This window comes from Epinephelus moara, chromosome 2 (genome assembly GCF_006386435.1).
Source record: "Epinephelus moara isolate mb chromosome 2, YSFRI_EMoa_1.0, whole genome shotgun sequence".
Classification (NCBI taxonomy): Eukaryota; Metazoa; Chordata; class Actinopteri; order Perciformes; family Serranidae; genus Epinephelus; species Epinephelus moara.
In genome coordinates, this window is record NC_065507.1 from 17,711,083 (window position 1) to 17,734,171 (window position 23,089).

At 41.0% G+C, this 23,089-nt stretch overlaps 1 protein-coding gene across 1 annotated transcript in view; it reads right to left on the reverse strand.

The window, feature by feature from the left end:
- Positions 1-12,235: 12,235 nt before the first annotated feature.
- The window catches only part of zgc:172282 (leucine-rich repeat and fibronectin type III domain-containing protein 1-like protein), a 245,657-nt gene continuing 234,803 nt past the window's right edge, over positions 12,236-23,089 (reverse strand). Inside the window, exon 10 of the mRNA XM_050075103.1 lies at positions 12,236-12,459. Within this exon, the coding sequence (XP_049931060.1) occupies positions 12,452-12,459 (8 nt within the window). The 3' untranslated portion in view covers positions 12,236-12,451. The remainder of the gene's footprint in view (positions 12,460-23,089) is intronic.

Below are 23,089 nucleotides of genomic sequence, written 5' to 3' on the forward strand. Positions count from 1 at the left end.
TGCTGAGAGAGATAAATGGAAAGGTGCTAACTCGAAGTCCCTGTAGTCAGTAGATGTGAGTGCTTGCACTGCTGTTAATTTAGCCTAGTGGGTATTTCATTATCACTTTACATTATGTGTCGCTTGTAAGGCAATATAAAACATGGAAAGCGCCTAACGACTCTGATGTAAAGATAAAAAGTGACAAACACACAGTGACGCTGCATACATTTCTACAGCATAGTGTGAGGGGTGATGCTTTCAATTAAAGTTAAACTGAGTTAATTAATGCATTTAATCTACAGTAAATATCATGTAAACAGGATGCAACATGTCGACAGCAATACCAGCTACTGTACTAAACTTCCCATTACTACGCCACACTGAATATTGGGCTCCACAGAGTGCAGTAACAACCTAGAAAACCCTCATCCCTGACATAGAGTTTACAGTTAGCATTGGGAAAACACAGCAGCCGCCATTTATATGTAAATGTCTAAAGGTATTTTCAGTTTCGCTGCATCATTTTGTAACCTGCTGAAATAGTCCTACCCCATTTGTTTTTTCATTTGTTTGCATCTGCATCCTGAAGGCGCACCATGCATCAAACAGTTCCAGTTCTGTGCTGCTGATGAGATGCAGGTAAAGCCGGCGTGCAGCGGAAAGCAGGGAGAGAAAAGGAGGCAGGGAGGGAGAGGTTTATATATATGAATGTTATACATCAGCTATTGCTGAGTGGTAAATCTGCAGCATCCAGTTATAGCTCTGCTTTCTGCAGCCGCCACTGCTCCACTGACTCTTCTCTCACACACGCACACACGTTCCTCTGAGTTGCAACACAATTGACTTTTACAAGTCCATGTATCACTAAATGTCAGCTGGTTTCGGTCGCTATTGTGTTTAATTTTTAAAATGGTTATAAATATAATCGGCGCTCCTTCGCCGGCAACACGGGCTCTCAGTGCCAATTAACGATTATTCTGCTGTCCCGAGCCAGAAGTTTAAATCACTTTCAGTGCTGCAGTAAGCATGTGTCTGACTGATGAGCTCTACAGGAAAAAAAAAGTTAACAGCCAAGGAAAACCATCCAATAGATTCAGCTGTTTCATTATTTAAGCATTATTTTCATTGTTAAGAAATGGCCGAAACATACTGAGACCAGTGTAAAAGCATCGGTACACTGAAGTAAAGGGAGTCATGTGAAAATCATCCCTGTTCATATGCTTTAAAATTCATATTCTGAAATCTGTTTGATGAGATAAAGGTGGTGGGCTGACTTTTATTGAAAACACAAATCGACAGCGGTGCTTTTAAACAGCTGAATATGCTGCGCCGCTGACCTTCACAAACTGACGCTGGGACACTGAGAGCAAGATCTTTTGCAGAACAAATCCCAGTGGTGCTCACATTTTAGCGCTGAACACTACCCAGAAAGCTTTATTTTTTTTATTTTTTATTTTTTTTCCTCGTGGATACTTAGTAGGTAGTTTAGTATTCACAGCTCTCCAGATGCTTTTCCTGGGTGGGCGACTGGCAGAAATGTCAACTTTTTAGCGTGACTGACACACAAATCCGTCCACTGAATCACCCCGGGGACACGCTCGTCCATGCTGAAGCACCAACATGTGCTCAGTAAGTTCATATTGTCCCTACAAACACACATATCGATGGGAGGGCACGGGATCTTTCCACGGAAGTCTCTCCTGACTTGCTGAGTATGTGCCTGCGTGTTGACTTATTTGTTCAACTGAGTGCATCATCTGCCCTGCTGTCAAGATCCTTTTTTCCCCGACCATTTAAAAGGGGAAAAGGAGTCACATAATACAACACTCACAAAAATAAACATGCATTGTGTGTCTGCATGTGTCATCTATTATTCATACTACAGTGTTTTCTTTCTGAGGGACCAAAGACACCTCGCTGCACAATGCAGCTGGAGCTCAATCCTGCACACGTCCCACTCCACGCTGCTCTCCCTCTGTTTCCCCCTTCGCTCCTTTTCTTCTCCGCCTCCTCCTCCTTAACTCTTGCCCATGGTCTTCACATCTCATATCCTTGTTCTCCTCCTCCTTCTTCCTCTTTTTTTTAATCCTCGTCTTTCCCCATTCTCCTCTGCCTCCTCTTATTCATAAAGCTGCTTATCTTGCACAGCCTCTCTCCCCAATTTTACTCTTCCCCTATTCAAGAAGCCATACTGACACGATAACATCACCGCTGGAGCATCTGTACCAGAAGACCATGTCAACATACACTGAACAAGCGCGTGTATGCAAATTCTAAATTATCTCACTGAGCCTCGCTCCTCCTCTGTTTCTCTCCCTTGTACGATCTATTTTTAACATTTCTCCCTCGTGTTCTCACTTTATCCCTCTTCCTCGCTCCCAGTGCATCTGAACCTGTCCCTGTTCCATCTATCTCTCCTCCTCTGTTTTCTCTTATTTTCAGCTTCCTGCCCTCCCTCTGCACTTCTTCTCACTTTTATCTTTTCTCCCCTCCCTTTCCTTTTTCTCCTCTCTCCTCCTTACCCCAGGCATTGTTCACCTTCTCATGCTCTTGTAGGACACATCTCACATCATCACAGGTCAGACTACACTGGAGTTCACACACACACATGCAGTAATACAGTAGGGACACACACATATAGACTCCACATGTGTTCTCTCCTTTTCTTTTTTTGAATCTTTCTCACTCACACAGCGGGAAAGCCATGTGTAACGAGTGCAGGATCCCGCAGCGATGTGTCAGAGAAGCCAGGGTCGTTTTTAGATATGTACGTGTAAGTGTGTGTGAGCGTGTGTGAGGGAGAGATGTCGGTTTTACACAAATGTAGTAATGTATGCATAGCCACGTCGAGCTACATCACCGTCACATCAGCCACCAGATGTGACACGCCGCTAAAATCGAAGTCATAGCACGGCCCCATCAGCCCACATGGAGGGCGCACACATTGTATCTCCTCTACATTAAGTTTGTAATAACAGCTACAGTCTGTGTGTTTCTCAATGCGCCGGTTTAAGCCTCCACAAATGAAATAAACCGAATGGTTGCTGGGAGGGACTCGTAAATGCTGCTGCAAAATGGCCACAGATGGAAGCTGTCACATCAAGTGAAAAAAAAAAAGAACCACGCTACCGTTCATATGCAGTGTTTTAACTGAAGAGATGTGGTGCAACATAAAACATGTGTCTGGATCACATCATCAGTTAAGTGATTACCAGATCATTCCTTGTGGATTTGAGAGGTTGAAAGACATTGAAATGCCACTGTTCTGTAACAGAGCAATAAAACGCACATTATCTCTGTCTCTTAAATGTGAAGAAACGTACCAATCTCACATTTGACAGTTAAATATAAAATACAGTCAGCAGCTGGTATAAATAAATAAATATATAAATAAAGCGTAGCTTAGCATATACACTGAACATGGGGAAACAGTTTGACGGTGACTTCCTGTGCCCTGTGAAGAAATTGTCCTGCACACACAATCCCCACCCCCCAAAACCACAAATCAGATTTAAGATGGTCGTATTTCAGTCAGGCTAATAAACTCTTAATATGCCTCAGTGACCACTACACTTGACTGCACATAGGGAGGGGGAACATGTTCGGTGGGAGGATGGGGCAATGAACAGTGTCAAGGAGGAGGTAACAACATACATCAGTCATTCATCATCATCCTCATTAATGTGTCTGCGGGGCATCTAGCAAGCTTCATTCACTTCAATGACTGAGAGGCAAAAAGGGAAATTAAGCCTGGATTTACAGACTGGTTCCCCTCTAAAGGGACCTTGATGAAAACAGGATGACATGTTAATACCTAGAAGGTGACCTCCGCCCAGGCCAGTAGTCCTATGGTGTGCAAATCGGCAAGCTGTACCACTGTACTTTACCACCATCCACTGGATATTAAAGGTCCAGTGTGGAGGTTTTAAGATGATATATTAGCAGAAATGGAATTTAGTATAAGTATGTTTTATTTTATTGTATAATCACCTGAAAATAAGAATTATGTTTTCATTACCTTAGAATGAGCAGTTTATATCTATCTGTATATCTATATCTATATATCTATATATCTATCATCGCCATGTTTCTACAGTAGCCAAGAATGGACAAACCAAACACTGGCTCCAGAAAAGGCCATTGATGTTTTTCTGAAACATGGAAGTAGCTACATGCCCATTAGCCCACAGCGTCATTAACAGGCGGCTCGCTCAGTGTGTGACGTGCACTTGTAGATAAAATATAGGCCTATATTAATGAAGGTTCATTAGTATGGTTTTGTATTTCTCTGTAATGTAGCACAGTGTTAACAATGTTACTGATACTATTCTTTCTCACACCTTCAACTCAAACCATTGTGTTGCTCCCCTAAAATAAGTTACGTGATAATGACATTAATGTCACAAAACATGCCGGTGACTAGTCGACCAATGGCCCTAAATGACAGCTATTGGTTGTCTAGGAAAATTTTTAGTCAGGGGCAGCCCTAGAAATTGCCTTATGGTGTTTTTAGTTGTGTTAATCACTGGAACCATTTTCTTGTAGAGGAAGAGCCAAGAACCCCCATGAGCAATGAATGCTGAAGGAATTCTTACCGGGAGGTCCCATGTGGCACACATGAGGAATTTCATCTGTTGCAATCTGCAGTCCTCACCACTAGATGCCACTAGATTCAATACACAACTCCTTTCAGATGACTGGCATTTACTCTGCCACGGCCGAATGCCCTATCTCACAAGGTTAACAAAAATGAAAAATAATTTGTGTATCTGTCGTGTGAGTTGAATCCGCACCAAAATTCAATGGGTTCTTCCTTGGCCCATGCTACATGCTTGCAGCAACTTTTATTTACAGGAACTGGCCACTTTAGAATGAAAATACAGACAGTACTTACTGACCCTCATGCCGACAAGAAGTCCAGTGTAGTTTTTTAATCCGCAAAACTTGTTCGGGGTATCGGAGGATAACAGCTAGCCGGAATAACAGCTACACTTGAAGTGCATGGAACCCACATTTTGAAAATGTAATAAAACTCTGCTAATGCATTTCAAAAATGTCCGTCGTAATCCAAGTGCCCTGAAGCCGTGACGTGCAAAATTGACTTTAAACAACGAAATTTACTCCACTTTTATAGCATAATTTCTCACCGTGGTCAGTTAGTCTGCCCTACAGTCATGCTGTGTTAACATGGCAACTTGCGCGAGACTAGCTGATGGCTAGTGGTGGTGCTAGTTTACGAGTCTCGCACGAGTTGCCAAGTAAACTGATGTTTTTGAAATGCATTAGCAGAGTTTTATTACATTTTCAAAATGTGGGTTCCATGCACTTCAAGTGTAGCTGTTATTCCGGCTAGCTGTTATCCTCCAATACCCCAAACGAGTTTTGTGGATTAAAAAAACTACACTGGACTTCTTTTCGGCATGAGGGTCAGTAAGTACTGTCTGTATTTTCATTCTAAAGTGGCCATTTCCTTTAAACAGTGAGGCAGTGGTTTTTCCAATAATCCTGTTGGCCAACAGACAAAGTTGAACCAAAAACATAAACTTCTTGGCAGAGGTAATCATGCAGTATTGGAGCGACATGCTTGTGTAAGCTAGTGTCACAGAAGTTGTTGAAGTCACAGTTTACCCTCTAGAGGAACGAAGGACAAAATACCATGCAGTCCGGAGAGGCCACTGCAAAATCTGCCAAAATGTGTTTGATAATGATATGCTAATAATCATTGTTTTAGCACACAAGACACCGAGCTAACAGGATGCCAAGGACAGGTCTCACAGTGCCAGATGGGTTTAACATGTAAAACTTTCTAAAAAAGTTGGAATGAATTGAACACATTTTTCCTTGGCGCGACAACCATATTGATCGTGACAAAGGAGATAAAACACAAAAATCAAATGTCCTTTGTACCTGTGCTCTCATTGCCATCTCATCCCTCCAGTGTAACAAAATACATCATTATTTTGTGATGATGAATTAGATACTGTAAATCACTACAGGCTAAAATCTATTTATTCCATCACTTTACCTCCCCACCAGCCAATAAGCTTGTCACTCAGGCGAAAAATTAAAAATGCAGCATATGATCCGTGCAAACTTGTTTATTTGAACGAAAACAACAACAACTGCACCCAGAGAATCATCTGAGGATAAAGAAAGACGACAGGATGGTATTCTCCTTAACTTTGAAACCCAGCTGAGGACACTTTATGACGTGCGCTTTATGGAGCTATTTTTGTTTTCATATGGGATCTATTTTTATAACATGCTTTTAGTCTGTGTATCTGTCTTACGTTGTCTCTCTCTGGTGTGTGTGTGTGTTTGCGTGTAAGAAATGCACAAGATGGCTCAAACAATCACCAGCAACCACCGAGAGAGGAAATATTTGTGTAAACAGCGTCTGGTGTCTGACATCTGCAATCATACTCATACTGTTCATGCTGGGCTGAGAGGACACACACACACACACACACACACACACACACACACAAGGTTACACAGTCATAGGTGTATACAAAGAGATAACTATGATAGAAGTGCCCTTGATAACCCCTCTGGCACTTGTGTCTGTGTACCAGGACCAGAACGACTGACTGACTGAGTGATTCACTGCTATTGTTACTGAGAGAACAGTTAAAGTGTTTGTCTCCCGTATTCATTGAAATGTAAATTAAAACTGGAGACAGTTGTCAGTACTGGTGGTCCATGCAACATCATGTAATCATCACTTTCAGGAGAAAATAACGTCTTTGGTTGGCTGTCTAATCAAAACACAGAAACCGCAGAAATGACTGTTATCTCAGTATTTTGCCTGTCCTTTTGAATATTACATGGTTATATTAGCATAGTAGAATCTTGTGCGCGAGTCCGCTGATGACAGATATCAAACTGAAATTGCCAAACAAACAAAAAGAAAGATAAAACCGTACGTTATGAATGGACTCTTGTTTCTTAGTTTGGATGGTTGGGGGTTATATTTGCTTGGGAAACATTTTCTCCCTTTCAGTACTTTCTCATTCAAAACAACCACTTACAGTTTGATGATGTGGGTGTGTATTCATGGGTGAATAAATTATCTTTGGCCAAACTGAAATTTACTTGAAGCTGTCAAGTACAGTAATAATGCGAATAAAAAAAACAAACAATTATTCAACACCACCGCACAAACAATGAATCAGATAAACAGAACTGCTGTTAAAGTAAATCATTGTGTTGACAATTAAGGTAATCATATCCATACATGATAAGTGTGATTTATGGTAATTATATTCAATGGTGATTACAGTATGTGTAGTTAAAAAAGCTTATTACATGTGCTTTCAGAAATAAGGTAAGTCCAATACCTGAAATGCATCTGCATTGATACAATGCTGTTTATAGAGTCGTGAATTTTTGATTCGCAATCATTGGAGCAATGTTTCGACTGAAGTCCAGTTAAAATCACTTTAAACCAGTGTCGAGCCCACCTAAACCAAGAGCAAGTCATGACCAAGACTAGAGTGTATCAGGACCGAGACAAGACCAAGACCAGACCATTGTGAGTCCCACACTGCATCATTCAGTTACAAGAAAATGTGGAGCATTTGGCACAGCAGCTATTGGCACTCTTTAAACTGATCTGAAAGATCCACATTCCCATAGAAACACCCAAATAAATCAAATGAAGATTCTTCTTCATTCATCTCTTTTATTGCTATACTGTAAAGCCCCATTTCCACCAAACACTTTCGGTGTGGTACCTTTGGAACCATAAGTAACCCTTCAGACACCCTAGGTCCGCTGAGTGTTGCCACCGCAAACAGTACTCTTAAGTTCATAAAGCCCTTAAAGATTTAGATCCCAGAAAATCCTCTGGACCTGATTTAATCGATCCTTACTTTTTGAACCTGGCAGCTGATTTTGTAGCAGAGCCTCTTGCATTCCTTTTTAATCTTACAGTGGAGAAGAATGAGATTCCCTCTGTATGAAAATCTGCTTTTGTTCTCCCTTTATTAAAAGGGGGTGACCCAGCGATTTTAACTAATTATAGACCAATATCTAATTTATCAGTGCTGGCCAAAGTTCTTGAAGCTCTTGTGAGTGAGCAAGTTAAGGTGTTTTTACATTCTAACACCATTATATCGAAATATCAATCAGGCTTCAGGAAAAAGCATAGTACCATTACAGCTGCAATGAAGGTGGTAAATGACATTTCTGTTGCACTTGACAAGAAACAACATTGTGCATCTTTTTTTATTGATTTGTCGAAAGCGTTTGACACAGTTGACCACGATATTTTAAAACTTAGACTCTTGCAATCAGGACTCTCGGAGCAAGCAGTTACTTGGTTCACCAACTATCTCAGTAATAGGACTCAGTGCATTAAATATGATGGCCTGTGTTCTGATATTGTTACTGTCCACAAGGGGGTGCCGCAGGGTTCTGTATTAGGTCCCCTCTTATTCATTATTTATATCAATGATTTGGGTATAAATGTGAGAAATGCTAATTTGCATTTCTATGCTGATGACACAGTTATTTACTGCTGTGGATCAACTCTTGTTCAGGCCATTGAATCCCTGCAGAAAGCCTTTGTTGCTGTCCAGCACTCAGTACTTCAGCTGAAACTTGTTCTCAATGCAGACAAGACTAAGCTTATGCTGTTCTCTAATTCTAGGAAGAGGCCACAAATTGTCCCCTCAGTGACCACTCTCGAGGGAAATGAAATAGAGGTGGTTCACGAGTATAAATACCTGGGTGTTTTGATTGATGCCTCCCTCACTTTCAAGCCGCATATAGAGAAATTAGTGAAGAAGCTGAGGATAAAATTGGGTTTTTACTTTCGAAATAAGCTATCTTTTTCTTTTAATGCAAAAAAGCGACTTGTTGCTGCTACCTTTTTACCAGTGTTGGATTATGGAGATCTTTTATATATGAATGCGTCTGCTAAATGTCTTCATATGGTTGACACTGTCTACCACGCTTCTCTGAGGTTCATTACTAATTGTAAACCATTGACACACCACTGTGAGTTATACTCTCGGGTTGGATGGGCTGCTCTGGCCACCCGAAGGCTCAGTCATTGGTATACTTTTATATATAAGGCATTACTTGGTCTACTGCCTTCCTACATTTGTTCCTTAATTGCACAGAGAAGTGCTGGTCCTTACTCCTTTCGTTCGCAAGACTACTTGTTGCTTTCTGTTCCATATGCCCGTACTGAATTGGGTAAAAAGGCTTTTGTCTACTCTGCACCTTCAGCATGGAATATGTTGCAAAATGACTGGAAACTAACAGGGTTAATTTCTTTGAGCGCCTTTAAATCCAAACTAAGAATACTTGAGGCCGACTCCACTACATGTACTTGTTTTTCATAATCTGCTTGTAAATTCAATACTATTTGTTTGTGTTTTATCTGTGTAATTTGTAACTGTGCTTCGTACTTGCTGCTGCCTATCTTGGCCAGGTCTCCCTTGAAAAAGAGGTTGTTAATCTCAATGGGATCTTCCTGGTTAAATAAAGGTTAATAAATAAATAAATAATAATAAATAAATAAATGTGGGCAGGGTTGTTGCTCCATCCAGCACTCACTGTATTTCCTTCTTTATCAACTCTCTGAGTGAGGATTAGAATATATACAGTTCACATAATCCAGTAGAAATTAATATATATTTTTCAACACTTGAAGATCCACTCATTACTAAAATATGTCATCCAAGAGAGACAGTAACAACCAAAGCAATGGTTAAAGTTGTCCCATTGTAATTTAAGGTGTGTTGATGGATTCATGTTGTCAACTGAACGTGCCACCTTAAAAGTTGCCAGCGGTCGGCCTAGTGATTTATTTTTCTCAAACTAGAGCTGCTGCAAGAGGCAGCAAAACATCCTTTATTTTTATAGTTTCACTTTACTAATATATGTAAAACTCTCCACAGTATGAACAGTGGTTACATGAGCCTCAAAACCAGCCACAACTCAGCCCTGAGCAGAGTGACCGTCTGCTATTGACCAATCACTGCAATGTTCACAGCTCCACCTTTTGGTACCAGATCTGTGTGCTAGGTACCCCAACAGAGGGGGGACCAAAAATGGGTACGGTAAAAAACGGTTCCATTGGTACCATCCACAACTTTTCACAGTGGAAACAGGGGAAAAAAAACGTTCCGAACTGAACTATACCGTAGTTTCTCACATTCATTTCCGAAACCACTTATCCTGTTAGGTGTTGCGTAGGGGCTGGAGCCTATCCCAGTTGACATGGGGTGAGAGATGGGTTACACCCTGGACAGGTCGCCAGACTATAGCAGGGCTGACACATAGAGGCAGACAACCATTCACGCTCACATTCACACCTACGGTCAATTTAGAGTCACAGTACCGTACTGCTTGGTGGAAACGGGGCTCATGTGTCTATGTTATAATTGTACCACTAATTGTAGCACTACAATGCTACCTTTAACAACATTTGTTTGCCAGGAACCTAACATAGCAAGGCATGATTTAAAAAGTGTAAAAGGCACTATTCAACAACTAGTGTGTTTTTGTTTTTTTTGTCCCCACCTACCTTAAGGTATAATGGAATATGTACTACTTTTCCTGGAGATTAAATATGTTTATAACTCCAGCAGTTTTCCATTCAGTAGGAAGACAGATGTGTGAAATGCGACTACTTAACAGAATATGCTATTGATTACCTCTAAGAAATGTGTAAATTATTTTGGCAGAGCAAATCTCTGCAGCCTGGGGACTGGATGAGTTCAGTTCTGCAGCATCAGACATCAGCCTTCTGTCCGTGACTAAAGAGATATTGCTGACCCCCCTTGTAGAGGCAAAGTCCATCCCCGAGGCAGTGGTGTTAGCTCATAACCATTTCCTCCCAGCATATTATATTCTCCACCGGTATTTGATCACTGCCTCGGGCAGGCAGGAGGCAAAATAAGAGACATCTGATTGAGAGGGGAAGAGAGAAGCATGAGATAAGGAGTGACTCAGACACTAAAGGGGTGAGAAACAAACAGGGGGGGGGGGGGGGGGGGTGCATTTCCTGTCGCCTGTTGTGATATTGTCAGTGGAGAGTAGTAACGAAGCAGATCGTTAAGCCAGGGTGTCTCTCTAATTGTCTAGCTGACAGCAATTAGAAGGCACTCGTTAAAGCGTTGCCCTCATTAGGTTACAGAGCACTCGCGGCTGGAGAGATGCTGCAGAGTGTAAAGTGTGTCTTAAACTATAGGGCAGAACCCAAAATTGGTGCAAAGCCAAGGTGACTGCTGGTGGGTCACCATATGTCACACTAATTAATGAGGCCGGGTCTTTGGGTGAGAGAACTCCACATTTGGCTGCTTGTTTGGTTAGGTTAAGGAGCTAATCAGCAGATTACTCACCTGTATTAAGTGGGCCTGGGGAGATGTGAGAGAGGCTGGTAAAGGTCCACAAGGTCCTCACCAGTCTCATCCAGAGGAAAGACAGTAGATATCAGAGCAGAAGAATACACAGACTAGACCAATAGATAACAGGCCAGTCCAGTTTAGTCTGCATCACATCACTGCACAGTGTGAATCCTTTACCAGTGCAAGATTCCAGTTCAGGCTCCACTGGGTCCTGGTTTGGGTCCAGTTCAGTTCAGGTTTTTTGTTATATACTGTATGTGCTTTCCAGAAAGAGACTTCTGATTGAGGGTAACAGGGTCCAGTCAAGGTTAAGATCCGGCTCCAGTTCAGCCCAGCTTGGATCAGCTCAGTTCAGTTTAGTAGAATTGCATTATTCCACATGGATTAATAGGGCCGAGCCGCTTGGAGCCAGCCACGTCGAGAGTCCCTTATGGTCAGTCGCAGTAACAGTGATCCTGTCGTTGGAGTGTTTAACATACAGTATGTTCGTATCCAAAACCAGACCCATCCAGACATTTTCCTGTGTGAGATTATTCCCTTTCCATTTGTGCAGTCTAACATATTGTATATCCAAGTTGAGTGTGATTATCTATGCATCTAACTTTGCTGTTCAGCAAATCATTTTCTTCGTATTTGTCCGTGCATGTTGATGCTGCTCCAGATTGTGAGAAGTTCATTCATATTTTCAGTCCATTTTTATGAGACACATCCACATGTCTCTGTATGCATCCTTTTTAAATCATCTATGCCCATCGTATCCACCGCCACACTGATACAGAAGTGGAAAAAAATCAGCATTCAGGATGTCGTTCCATTAAGATGATCACACAAACAGCTGGATCCCTCAGCCACTGGCCAATCAACAGCCAAACCAACACCGGGCCTTTGACATGGTCATCCAATCCAGACATGAGAACCAAGATTAGCAGTTAAAAGTAAACCAGACAGTACAGGTCTATTACCCCATGATACTCATGGAAACAAAGTAATGGGTACAGTAAACAGGAGATACGGGAGAGGAGCTATAGGGCCTTGTTTTTCTTCAGTTTTCACCAGCTTCCCCCTGGTGGTGACGTTCTCCACGACTTCCACTCAGAACAACATCATCAGGGTTCTAGAAAAAAGGAGGGTGAAAACACAAAGGTTTTGAAAGAAGAGCATTAAAAAATACTGTATTAGGCCAGAAGGAAAATGATATTAACTTTTCTTAACCCTTTGGAACAGGAGCAAATTAGCTTGATTTCCATTGAAAACAAAGGCAAGAAGGCAATGAGCAACGGAAGAAGAAATTATCCAAAAAATTAGCAAGAAATTAGTAAAAAGAGGGGAAAAAAAAGAAAATTTGTTAAAAAAAATTAAAATTAAAAAAATAAAAATAAAAAAAAAAACAGAAAAGAAAACTTCTGGAAAAAGTGCTTAAAAATTTGAATAATTCTGTAACATAATTTTTAAATGTAATGATATTATTAATTATAAATATAGTTTTTCCTTAGCTTTTTCCTTTTTTTCCTAGTTTTTTTATTTTTTAAATTTATTTATTTAGTTTATATATATATATATATATATATAGATATAGATATATATAGATATTGTAATTTCTTTAAAAGTAAAAGAAAATAAAGGAAAAAAGAGAGACAGGAAGTTAAAACAAACAAAAAAAAAATATCCTGGAAAGAGTGCTTAAAAATTAGAATAATTCTGTAATATAATTTTAATAATTATAATTTTATTTTTATTTTTTATTATTTTTATATAATTTTCTAAATCTTTTTTTTTTTTTTTTTTTTTTTTTTCTATTTGTGAAACATTTCTCATCAAGTTGCTCACAGCCTTTCCCCCCATGTTTTTGAAATAAATTGGATCACTTTGCTTAGGGTTCACAGGTTTAGGTACTTGTGAATGGCATCTGAAAGCAGCACAAGAAAAGTGATGTCACTCCAGGTTTGAAAGGGTTAAAGGGAATATTCAGAACAAGGGGTTAAGAGGACAGTAAAAACATCAGGGACGTATAGTAGGGCATCAGGTCTTGGCAAAATGATAGGAAACCAAGGCTCTTGGAACAAAAGGTTTAAAACAGAGGAGGTCTATAAGACACAATTTAGCACCTGTGAGATCTGGAATACACCAATTAGAACACTAATTAACACAGATCATTAAGACTACAACTGCCTTCGACATGTGCTGGTAAAGCACAATTTAATTTAAAGTGGCTTTAACTTCTGTTGTTCAGTGTCCCGAGCTGCACTACACTTGATCCTACCCACAGGCCCGATTTATAACACCCACTGAATGGATTGTTTCATTTGTTTTCATAAGTTCTGCCACGACTTAAAAGTTTAAGAAAAGCCAATATTCACAGTGACAACTTCTGTATTTTTTGTGAGTATATTACCTCCTGAGGGAAGACAGGAGGAAATGAAACAATATGAAAGTGGAGGAAGTAAAGGTTCAAATGTCATGTTTTGCCTTGATTTTGTGGTTACGTCAGACTTGTCATGACGCCAGACAAATGAAAAGGACACGGTCTTTTTGTGAGGTTTAAATGACGCGTGTGACATATTATCCATTGACTTCTTACATAGCAGAAATGTTTCCAAATGTGCCTTTAAAATTCGATCAAAACTTTTTTTAACATCTGCTTGTTTCCGTTTTGTGTGTGTGAGTGTAACAGTTGTGAAGTCGGGAGATACAACAAATGTCTGCATAAACGAGGTCTGCTGACAGGGGAAAGCAAAGACACGCGATAGCTCTGAGATTGATGAAGCTGTGCTTGCTGTGGCAGTATATTGCCGCAGCTGTTATTTGTAATGTGTATGTTTGTCAAGAGAACATTTCTTAACTGTATTTGTCAGGAGGAATATTTCTTAACTGCGTTTATGTACAGCCAGGGCTTATTGTGTCAGTTTAAGAATGAAGCACAGTCTTCTTAATGCCTCGGTCTATATTCATCCATCGCAACCACAGCACATCACCACTGTCTTCTCCTCCATCATCCTCCACTCCTCTCCCCTCTTCTCCTCCATCACCCTTTGCACCAAGCAGATGGATGAAGGAGGTGGGGTGATGCGGAGGAGAGGGGAGAGGAGGAGGAGGTGGTGCATGGAGACAACAACAGTGCAAGTGGCGAGGAGATGGATAGAAAGGACATAAGGAATAAAAAATAACGACACAGACACAGGTGTTATAAATTGAAAACAGTGATGGGGAACGGAGAAGTAATGCAGGATTAAAGAGAAACAGTATGTGTATACAGAACATTAGAGAGAAGGGATGTGCCAGCAGAAAGGAGACAAAGGGAAGAGGAGAATCAAGAAAAAAACAATAGGATAAAAAAACAAGTTTGAGGTTAGATGAGAAGAAACAAAAAGAGGTATCATTAAAAAACACAAGGGAAGAACAGAAACTCAAAGGCAGATGAGAGACGCATAAGACACCTGAAATTTACAAAGATAATCAATGTAGATATGCAGAGGGTGACCTGGAAAGAAGAAATTGGAAAGGCAGAGTTTAAAGTGCAAAGAAAAAATGAAGGAAATAAATTAAAAGGTCAGTTCACCCACATGACAAAAATCCGATAAATTAAATTCCCTCAGATTTTGAGAAACTTGTCACTGAGATTTTTGCCTCGACCCCAATAAAATAAAGGTGAATGGAATTGTTTGTGGTACTTGTTACATAGAGAAATGACATTTTAAAAAAAATAATAATTTCAACAACAAAAATTGACATTTTTTTCCACAAGTAGTGTCCCTATTATTTTGGATAATCCTGAGAACCTCTCAACAGGATCCAGAGGAATAATCTCTTCAGTAGACATACTTTCAATAGAAAATGTTCACTGAGAGGGACATTGTCAGCAATTAGGCAATTAGGGTTGAGCCAAATACTGAAGAGTAATGATGAGTAACCAGTACAGATAATGTACTTATTTTTTAGTACAAGTATCATACAAGTTAAATATATCAGTTTTCTTGTGATGTAGGAAAAATCATCGTGTTCATGCCGTGTCATGCCACCTGGAAAATGTGAGGTTGGATGCTGGGTGCTACTTTTGTGCCTTTTTTGAGCCAGCTTTCATAAAGGCTGTTGCAGGTTGTGTCTGAGGTTACTGAGCAACCTTAACAGTCACCATATCATGGCCTATTCACCTCAGATCCTGAGTGCACAGCTGATCTTCTTCCAGGTGCTGTTGATAAGTGTGTGGTCATATTGTCCGTGGGACAGATGCTGTGACAGCTAGGGGTGGGAATCTTTGGGCACCTCACGATTCGATTACGATTACGATTCAGGGGCTACGATTCGATTATAAAACGATTATTGATGCATCTTTAATTAATGTATATTGATGCACTTTTTCACAACACACATTTCTTTTTGTCTCACTGAATAAGCATTCAACACTTGCAATTTTTAAAAACAGTGCATTTGTAATAAGAGAGTTGAATTCATTTCCATTATATTTTATTAAACATAGAAATGGAAATGCTTGCAAACTGGAAAATTACAACTTCGTTGTACAGAACCAAAGGTAACAACAGGTATCTTAAATCACAAGATAAAATGCGCAGTTAGAGCAACAAATGATTCGGTGGCGACAGACGTCCACGCATCACATGTAACTGCGTTCCTACCTGCCTGCTTTCAACAGTGAGGCCATGACTTCTGTTTTGGTTTGATGGTAGAGTGTCGGTGAAATAGCGTCGGGATGGGATGGTGTATCTGGGCTCCAGTGTATGCAGCAGTGCTCGAAATCCCTGATTTTCCACGACAGAATAAGGACGCAAATCCTTGGCAATAAATGCCGCGATGGCCTTCGTAATTCGCTTCGCCTTTTCCGATGAGGGTGGCAGCTTTCTAATTGCTTCCTCGATTGTTCTCTGGTCGGTAGCGCCACTAGTTGCCGCAGCAACAACAGCCTGCCGTCTCCCTGACTCCTCCGTCAGGTGGAATCGAGTTACATGGCTTCTCATGTTTGTTGTGTTGCCAAAGTATTTTATTTTAGCACGACACAGCTTACATATAACGTGGCTCTTGTCCAGTTCGCTTCCGCCGTCAACGTTGTAGAAGCCGAAGTATTTCCACACATCTGCTTTTAAATTAGAAGAAGCTGTTCAGCTCTCACGGCGAGGTGGGTAGCGGTCAGCCATGTTTGTTTTCCTCTGTGCACGTGTCGGCGTGTCTGCTCCAGGAGCGCATCCCAAAGTGTCCCGGAGATGACGCGTACCGCGCTTCTTAGTTCCGCATTTTTTAGAACCTTCTGTATTACTCTAATTAACAGATTTAAATAATCGAAATTTGGACGTTTGTGAATCGATTCAGATTCGTCCACGTCCGAATCGCGATGCATCTAAGAATCGGAAATTTCCCCCACCCCTACTGACAGCTCTGCACCAAAATGATCAACTTTTCCATATTTACCACAGACTGATATTTACAGAAGATGAAAAAGGTATCTGTCGGCTGTGATTGGTTACTTGTCGTCACATGACATACAGTGCATGCTGCTGCGTTCCAAAAGTTGAACTCGGTTTATCTCGTGGCGCAGCCATCGCGCCCTGAAAAATAGGCGCTCAGGCATTGCTCTGGTGTTTGAGCATGCCTGCCGTGTGGCTACATTGAAAACAATTAATTTAAGAGCGCAAAAAACGTGGCATATGTACGGCCCCTTACACTTGTGATCAAAAATGACCTGACGCTGAATACTTCAGATCAACCTATATTAATGTCAGGCTTAAAAACACAATTTCTGGTTAAGCCCCACCCACTTCCAGTTGAAAACTTCCAAGTCCAAATGTGGATACAGATAATTTAGTCGGTTTAAAAGATACAGATATAGGTAATGATGTACTTGCTCATCCCTAGTTGTAATGATTACTTTCTTCAACAACTAATCAGCTGATTATAATTATAGCTGATTATAATTACACTTTTATATATGTATGTATGTATGTAAGAGACAAAGGTGACATGTTTAGATTGCTTGATCCACTTAGATATATTTAACTCACTGTCAGGACAAGAAAATTTTCACATCCTCTCATTTGAGAAGCTGGAATCAGGCAATATTTGACTTGAAAAAAAAAACTGGAATGACTAATTGATTATCAAAATAGTATCTGACTTAAATTTGTCTGTTGACCAATCCATTGCACAACCAGTTGTTGTAGTTCTTGGAAGGCATGTTGCAATGTAGTTTTTCTATGAGCACCACAGATGAAATTCCCTTTTGCTTTATTGTTTTAAAATGGGGGCAGAAATCTCACGGCTGGATCTCTCAGCTCACAAAACTACAAGAGGGAAGTCATAAAAACATGCTATTTTGTTATTTGTGTGAACTGACTCGACCAGGAAACAAGAAACCCCAGAGGATCAGATGGCAGCGTGTAACACAGGAGTGAGGCTGCAGCGGGGACAAAGGGTGAGAGGAAGGGAGGAACTGCAGGAGGTCTGAAGGAAAAAATCCAGGGAGTGCTCAAGTTTTAAGTGGCAGTCATTACTCTTTGTTTGTAGTGTTGGCGCGCTCTCTTTGCGAGGCCAAGAGACCTTCAGATCTTAAAGTCTCTCCATTCGACACTATGGGGCCGCCTGTCGTCTGCTGCTGGAGGCGTCCAAGAGACAGAGAGAGAGAAAGAGAGCCAGGATGGAGAGAGAGAGAGAGAGGGAAGGAAACGGAGCCAGAAACAGCAAAAGAGTGTGAGAGAGACATGGAGAGAAACAGTGAGAACCAGAGAAAAACACTGACACAGATGCAGCAAAACAGCACTGAAAGATGGGAGGAGGGGGGAGGAGGGGGGAGGAGGCGTGAGAGAGAGGAAGCAAAAATGTCAGGAGAGTCAGAAAGCTGGTGAGGAAGAAAGACGAGAGAAAGTGACAGAGGGAGCTTGAGAAACACAGCAGGAGGGGGGACAGAGAGAGAGGGAGATTCTGAGAGATGAATTCAGAGAGACAGACGGCAGTGAAGAATGAGGCCGGGCATACGGGATGACACTGAAAGGAGTGATGATAGATTAAAATACGCGGAGGACAGACAGGCTACAGGGTCATGGATGGGCCAATGGGGAGAACACACACTTGGACTTCACACGGAGTCGCACACACACATCCTTGTCTTATCCTCGACTATTTTTCTATCTGGACTAACCTTGTGGGAGCATTTGCACTGGCTCAAGGCGGTTAAACCTTGTACATAACAACACACAAATGCATGCACAGACCTGCGGGGATTTGGTAGCTGAGCTTTTACACACACACACTCACAAGCACTTGTTTTCGTCACTGTGAGGACATCGCATTGACTTACATTCTTACCCAAAGGCTTGCCCTAAAATGAATACAAATGTGAGTCTTAACCCCTTAAAATAATGGTTTACCTTGTGGGGACGTGACTTTTGTTCCAACAATGCTGTTAATACATCACACACACTCACACACGTTTAATGTTAAGTCGCTTGTTCTTGAACTTGTAGCACTTTGCTCGGCATAATCATAAAATGTTTGTGTCAAGCATGTAATTACTGATAATCTTGATATAAAACTCCTCTCTTCAGGTTAAAGAGCTACTTCTGATGCTGAATCATGCAGCATGCTGTCACAAGCTAGATCTCAAGCTCCGGGGTGAAACTATGAGAGCCGAAATGTTCTCTGCTGCATATTTGTTCATTGATTTATTTATCCAACTGTCTGAACAAGGCTCAGATTTCTTTTTAAGTCTCTGTTAATACAATACTCACATCCCCATATGTACGTCATTGGTTGCTGTGTTCACGCCTGATTCTCTCTTGGTACGACTGTACTGTAAATGATGGGTAGGGTTAAGTACATTTGAAGTGATACCGGTACCACTTCTGGGACCTTGAATTCGTTACTGGTACTAAAGGATATCTTTTTTGGTACTTTCTGTCTGTCTGCTTGTATGTGCCCAAGTGTGTGTATGTGTGTCTGTTCATCTAGCAGTGATACTGGGCTATTACTGTACCAAAAAAACAAAATAGACTAGGTGCTGAAATTATTGTGGCAGGTTGGTCCTACAGGTGTTCTCTGGGAAGCCAACATAGCCACGGCCAGCTTCAGGGTGCCTTCAACACCTGTCGAAACCTGGCAGCTCCATAGATCTGTGGATTGAGGGTGCTTCTGGGCACTTGAGCCTCTTGTATAAACTTGGTGTTCTCACCCAGATGGGCTCTCAGGTATTGGCATTTGGCACTGATGGATTTAACTAGAATCGGTCGGTACCCTTAAAAGTACCCAGCCCAAATGATAGGCGACAAAATCCACAATGCTTTTTGGGCGATAGTTTTGGGATGTTCTATGGGAAGCCGATGGAGCCACAGCCGGCTTCGGGGTGCCTTCAGTTCCTGTCAGAATTTAAACCTGGCAGCTCCACAGATCTGTTTCTGGTCTCGGAGCTCTGTGGCTGGTTTCCAGGCTTGAGGGTGCTTCTGGGCACTTTAGCCTTTTGTCTAAACATGGTGTTCTCACCTAGATGCGCTCTCAGGTATTGGCATTTGGTACCGATGGATTTAACTTGAATCGATATTTAGTAGTACTGATGCAAATTGGTTGGTACCCTTAAAAGTACAGAGTTTGGTACCTAGCCCAAATGATACGGGAAAAAAATCCACAGTGTTTTTGCTGGGCAAAAAAGGCAATAAAAGGTTCAGCGGAGGCAATGATGAGCTGAGCCAGATAAATGAGTATCTCCTGAAGTTGTTGTCTCTTCAGTAAGATATCCTCTTTTCCTGCTTGCTGAGCCAAGGCAGGGGGATACAGTAGAAAGGGAAAGACAGAATTTCCCAAAAAAAGAAGAAGATTAACACATAACTCATGGCGATACACATTTGATTTGTCTAACTTAGACTGACATTTCGTTAAACTTTGAAATGTGTTTTTGTAGAGTGACAGCTTTGTCTCCGTTTGTATTTCCAACATCAGTTTAGGAAGGGATCCCTTTAGCACCAGTAGGAATGGTTACAGAAACTAACTTTTTCAATTCAGTGTCTCTTGAGTTAAGATGCTTGAAAATGAAACACGAACCCATCAGAGGCAAAATTCCAATTTCTTATCATGTAATTTTCAGGAGACAGGAGAAAAAACATTCAAGAAGCACATTTAAAAATAATATTTAACAGATTCTAAAACAAATTCAAAGTTATGTATCCACTTCATACATAGTATGAATGTTAACAGTCTATGAAAAGCAAACAAACAAAAGGAGAACTATCACCCACAATGTGCCTATTTTTTCATGTTGGGTTACATATTTGACAACTGTGGGCCTTTAATGGGGCCTTACTGTGTATCTGTCAGTTGCTCTGTTCCTCAGGCGCTCTGACTCACTGCGGCTCTCTCTCTGATCAGATCAATGTTGCCTTTCTCTGCAATGCAGCAACCAGTGAAACACATCACAGACACAGCTACACCCTGAGAAACCCCAACAGCCTCTGTACAAACACATGAGTATTATCCCTCATCGTAGGTTGCCCTCAAAGTGCCAACAATCCTGGAATCAAAGAGAGGAAACAAAGAACACAAAGGCCAGGGGTAACTTGTTCCTCCTGGGTGAAGTGTCAAAATGAAAACTCTAATAACTGCTTTTTTTTTGTGTGTGTGTCTGTCGCGTCGCAGTCTGGGATGCTCTTTGGAAGCTCCTTTGAGTGACACACTTCAGTCAGTGAAGGTTGAGATGAGGTTAACACTGTTAATTAGGCCTATTGGGGAAATGTTTGAGTTTGTGCATATGGTGGCACCTCAGTTCTACAACAAAATAGGAATTCCAGCCTGTTACAGCCCTAATGAGCACTCTTCAACTCCAACGCTTTGTAAGTCCAATTTGGCCAACAACCTCTCAGAACAACAAACTTACCCCTATATAGTTTCAGAGGTGAGAAAAACAACCAGAAAACAACTTGTGTCACTATGATGTCTTGAGCCTGCTCATTTTTTGGAATAGCCTATTAATTAGTGTGGCACTTGACACCATCTAAATCTAAAGTCTTTTTTATCATACAATAATAATTACAGACTGTGATGTGAGCACGTTTAATTTGCTCTAAACGTCTGACCGACTACCGATCCAGCAGGGTTCACAAAGGTGAAAACTTTCCCTGAACTTGCTGGCTAAGCTGCTGCGCTCTGCAAAGATCTCTCGTCTCCTCCCTGCTATCAACGTGAGGCTCAATGACACCTCATTTCAACCCATTCAGAGAGGCCAATTGAATGACATATCAGCCGCTGATAAAGTATTTCGACTCAGCTGTTTAAGCCACTCATGTGAAATGGTGTCTCCATTTATTCGTTCTAATGAAACCCCCATTTCCTGAGTGGATTAGTGTTAAAGGGGAAGTGCAATGGAGTGGGCTTAGCACAGGGAAAATCTACCCGAAAAGAAAATTCACATGCTCTTGTGGATTCCTATTATTATAGCACTATTGAGCATTTTAAGCGATCTTTGTGAGCATGTGCAAGTCACTTCAAAAGTTTGAATCGAGAGAATCGGGGCCTGATCACATAAAACGTGGGTTTTATCTAATAGCCTCTGCTGTTAATGACTGAGTTACATAAAAGCAATTATCCATCAGTTTCTTGCACGTTAAGGACAAAGTATATCACATTGTAAGCGTGCAGCACTGTGCTTTCACTGTTATTCTCAATACTGCGGATGCACAGTGACAATTCTAAATAAATTATTACATTTTTATTCTTGGAAAATTGCCTCTGTACCTCTCTGTTTCTCACCAACTGTCTACCAGCTATCTGACAGCTATTTTCTGTCAGTAGCCTCTACCGTGGAAACTAAAAATGCTTCATTCAAGCTGGCACAAGAGGTTGATCCACGAGCAGACAGGAAAGGTGAATGATCAAGAGACAGTGAATGGAAGCCTAAAGCTTGACTAATACTTATAGACTTGAAGCTGAAAATTAACCGACTTTAGGACAACCAGGTGGGTTGTGAGTGTACTGAACTTTCGCCTGTCATTCACATTCATTGGAACATCCTCAGAAAGTAGTTTTTGGCACCAGCACAGACTTGGGTTTACTAATTTGTAGGTGTCAGAGAGGTTTTATCACAAATATTGGACATGCTGTTCAAGGTCTTTAAGTCTTCCTTTGGTGTGGACGTCCCTTTATAACAAATTATAAAAACATTTTGTCAGTGTTTTATTGCTTTTTCCTTCTTTTTTTCTGCCTTAAGCATTTGTAATCATTGTGAAGACGAGGGTTGGGCATCGGGAATGGGCATATGGAAATGTCATCGTGATGGACGATAACATTGTTGTGGTGGGGGGAGCTTTATGCATTACAGTAGCAAGGACAGAGCGCAGTGTGTGAGTGTGTTTGAGTGTGTGTGTTTTTAGAGAGTGAGTGACAGAGAGGGGAGGACAAGGTGAATTATTGCAAGCAATGTTTCTGTGTGTTATTAATAACTTAGGCTACTCGGGTTGCTGCTTTGTCACTTTTTGACCCATCCACTGGAATCTGTGATATTTATGTACAAGTTAAAGGAGCTATATGTAAGAAATCTAAAGCAAATAGTTGTAAAATCCTCCTAATATGTCACAGAGACTAAGGAATAATGTTCATATAACATACTGATCTCACCGACAACAATAGTACAGCCAGAATATTTGCATCTAAAAAATTTTTTTGCAGGCCGCAAATCATGTTTATGTTTTGAATTTGTGTTTTGGCCTGTTGCGCCACCCAATGCCGTCTACCAGTCATGCAGTCAGTAGAGTCTCAGCATC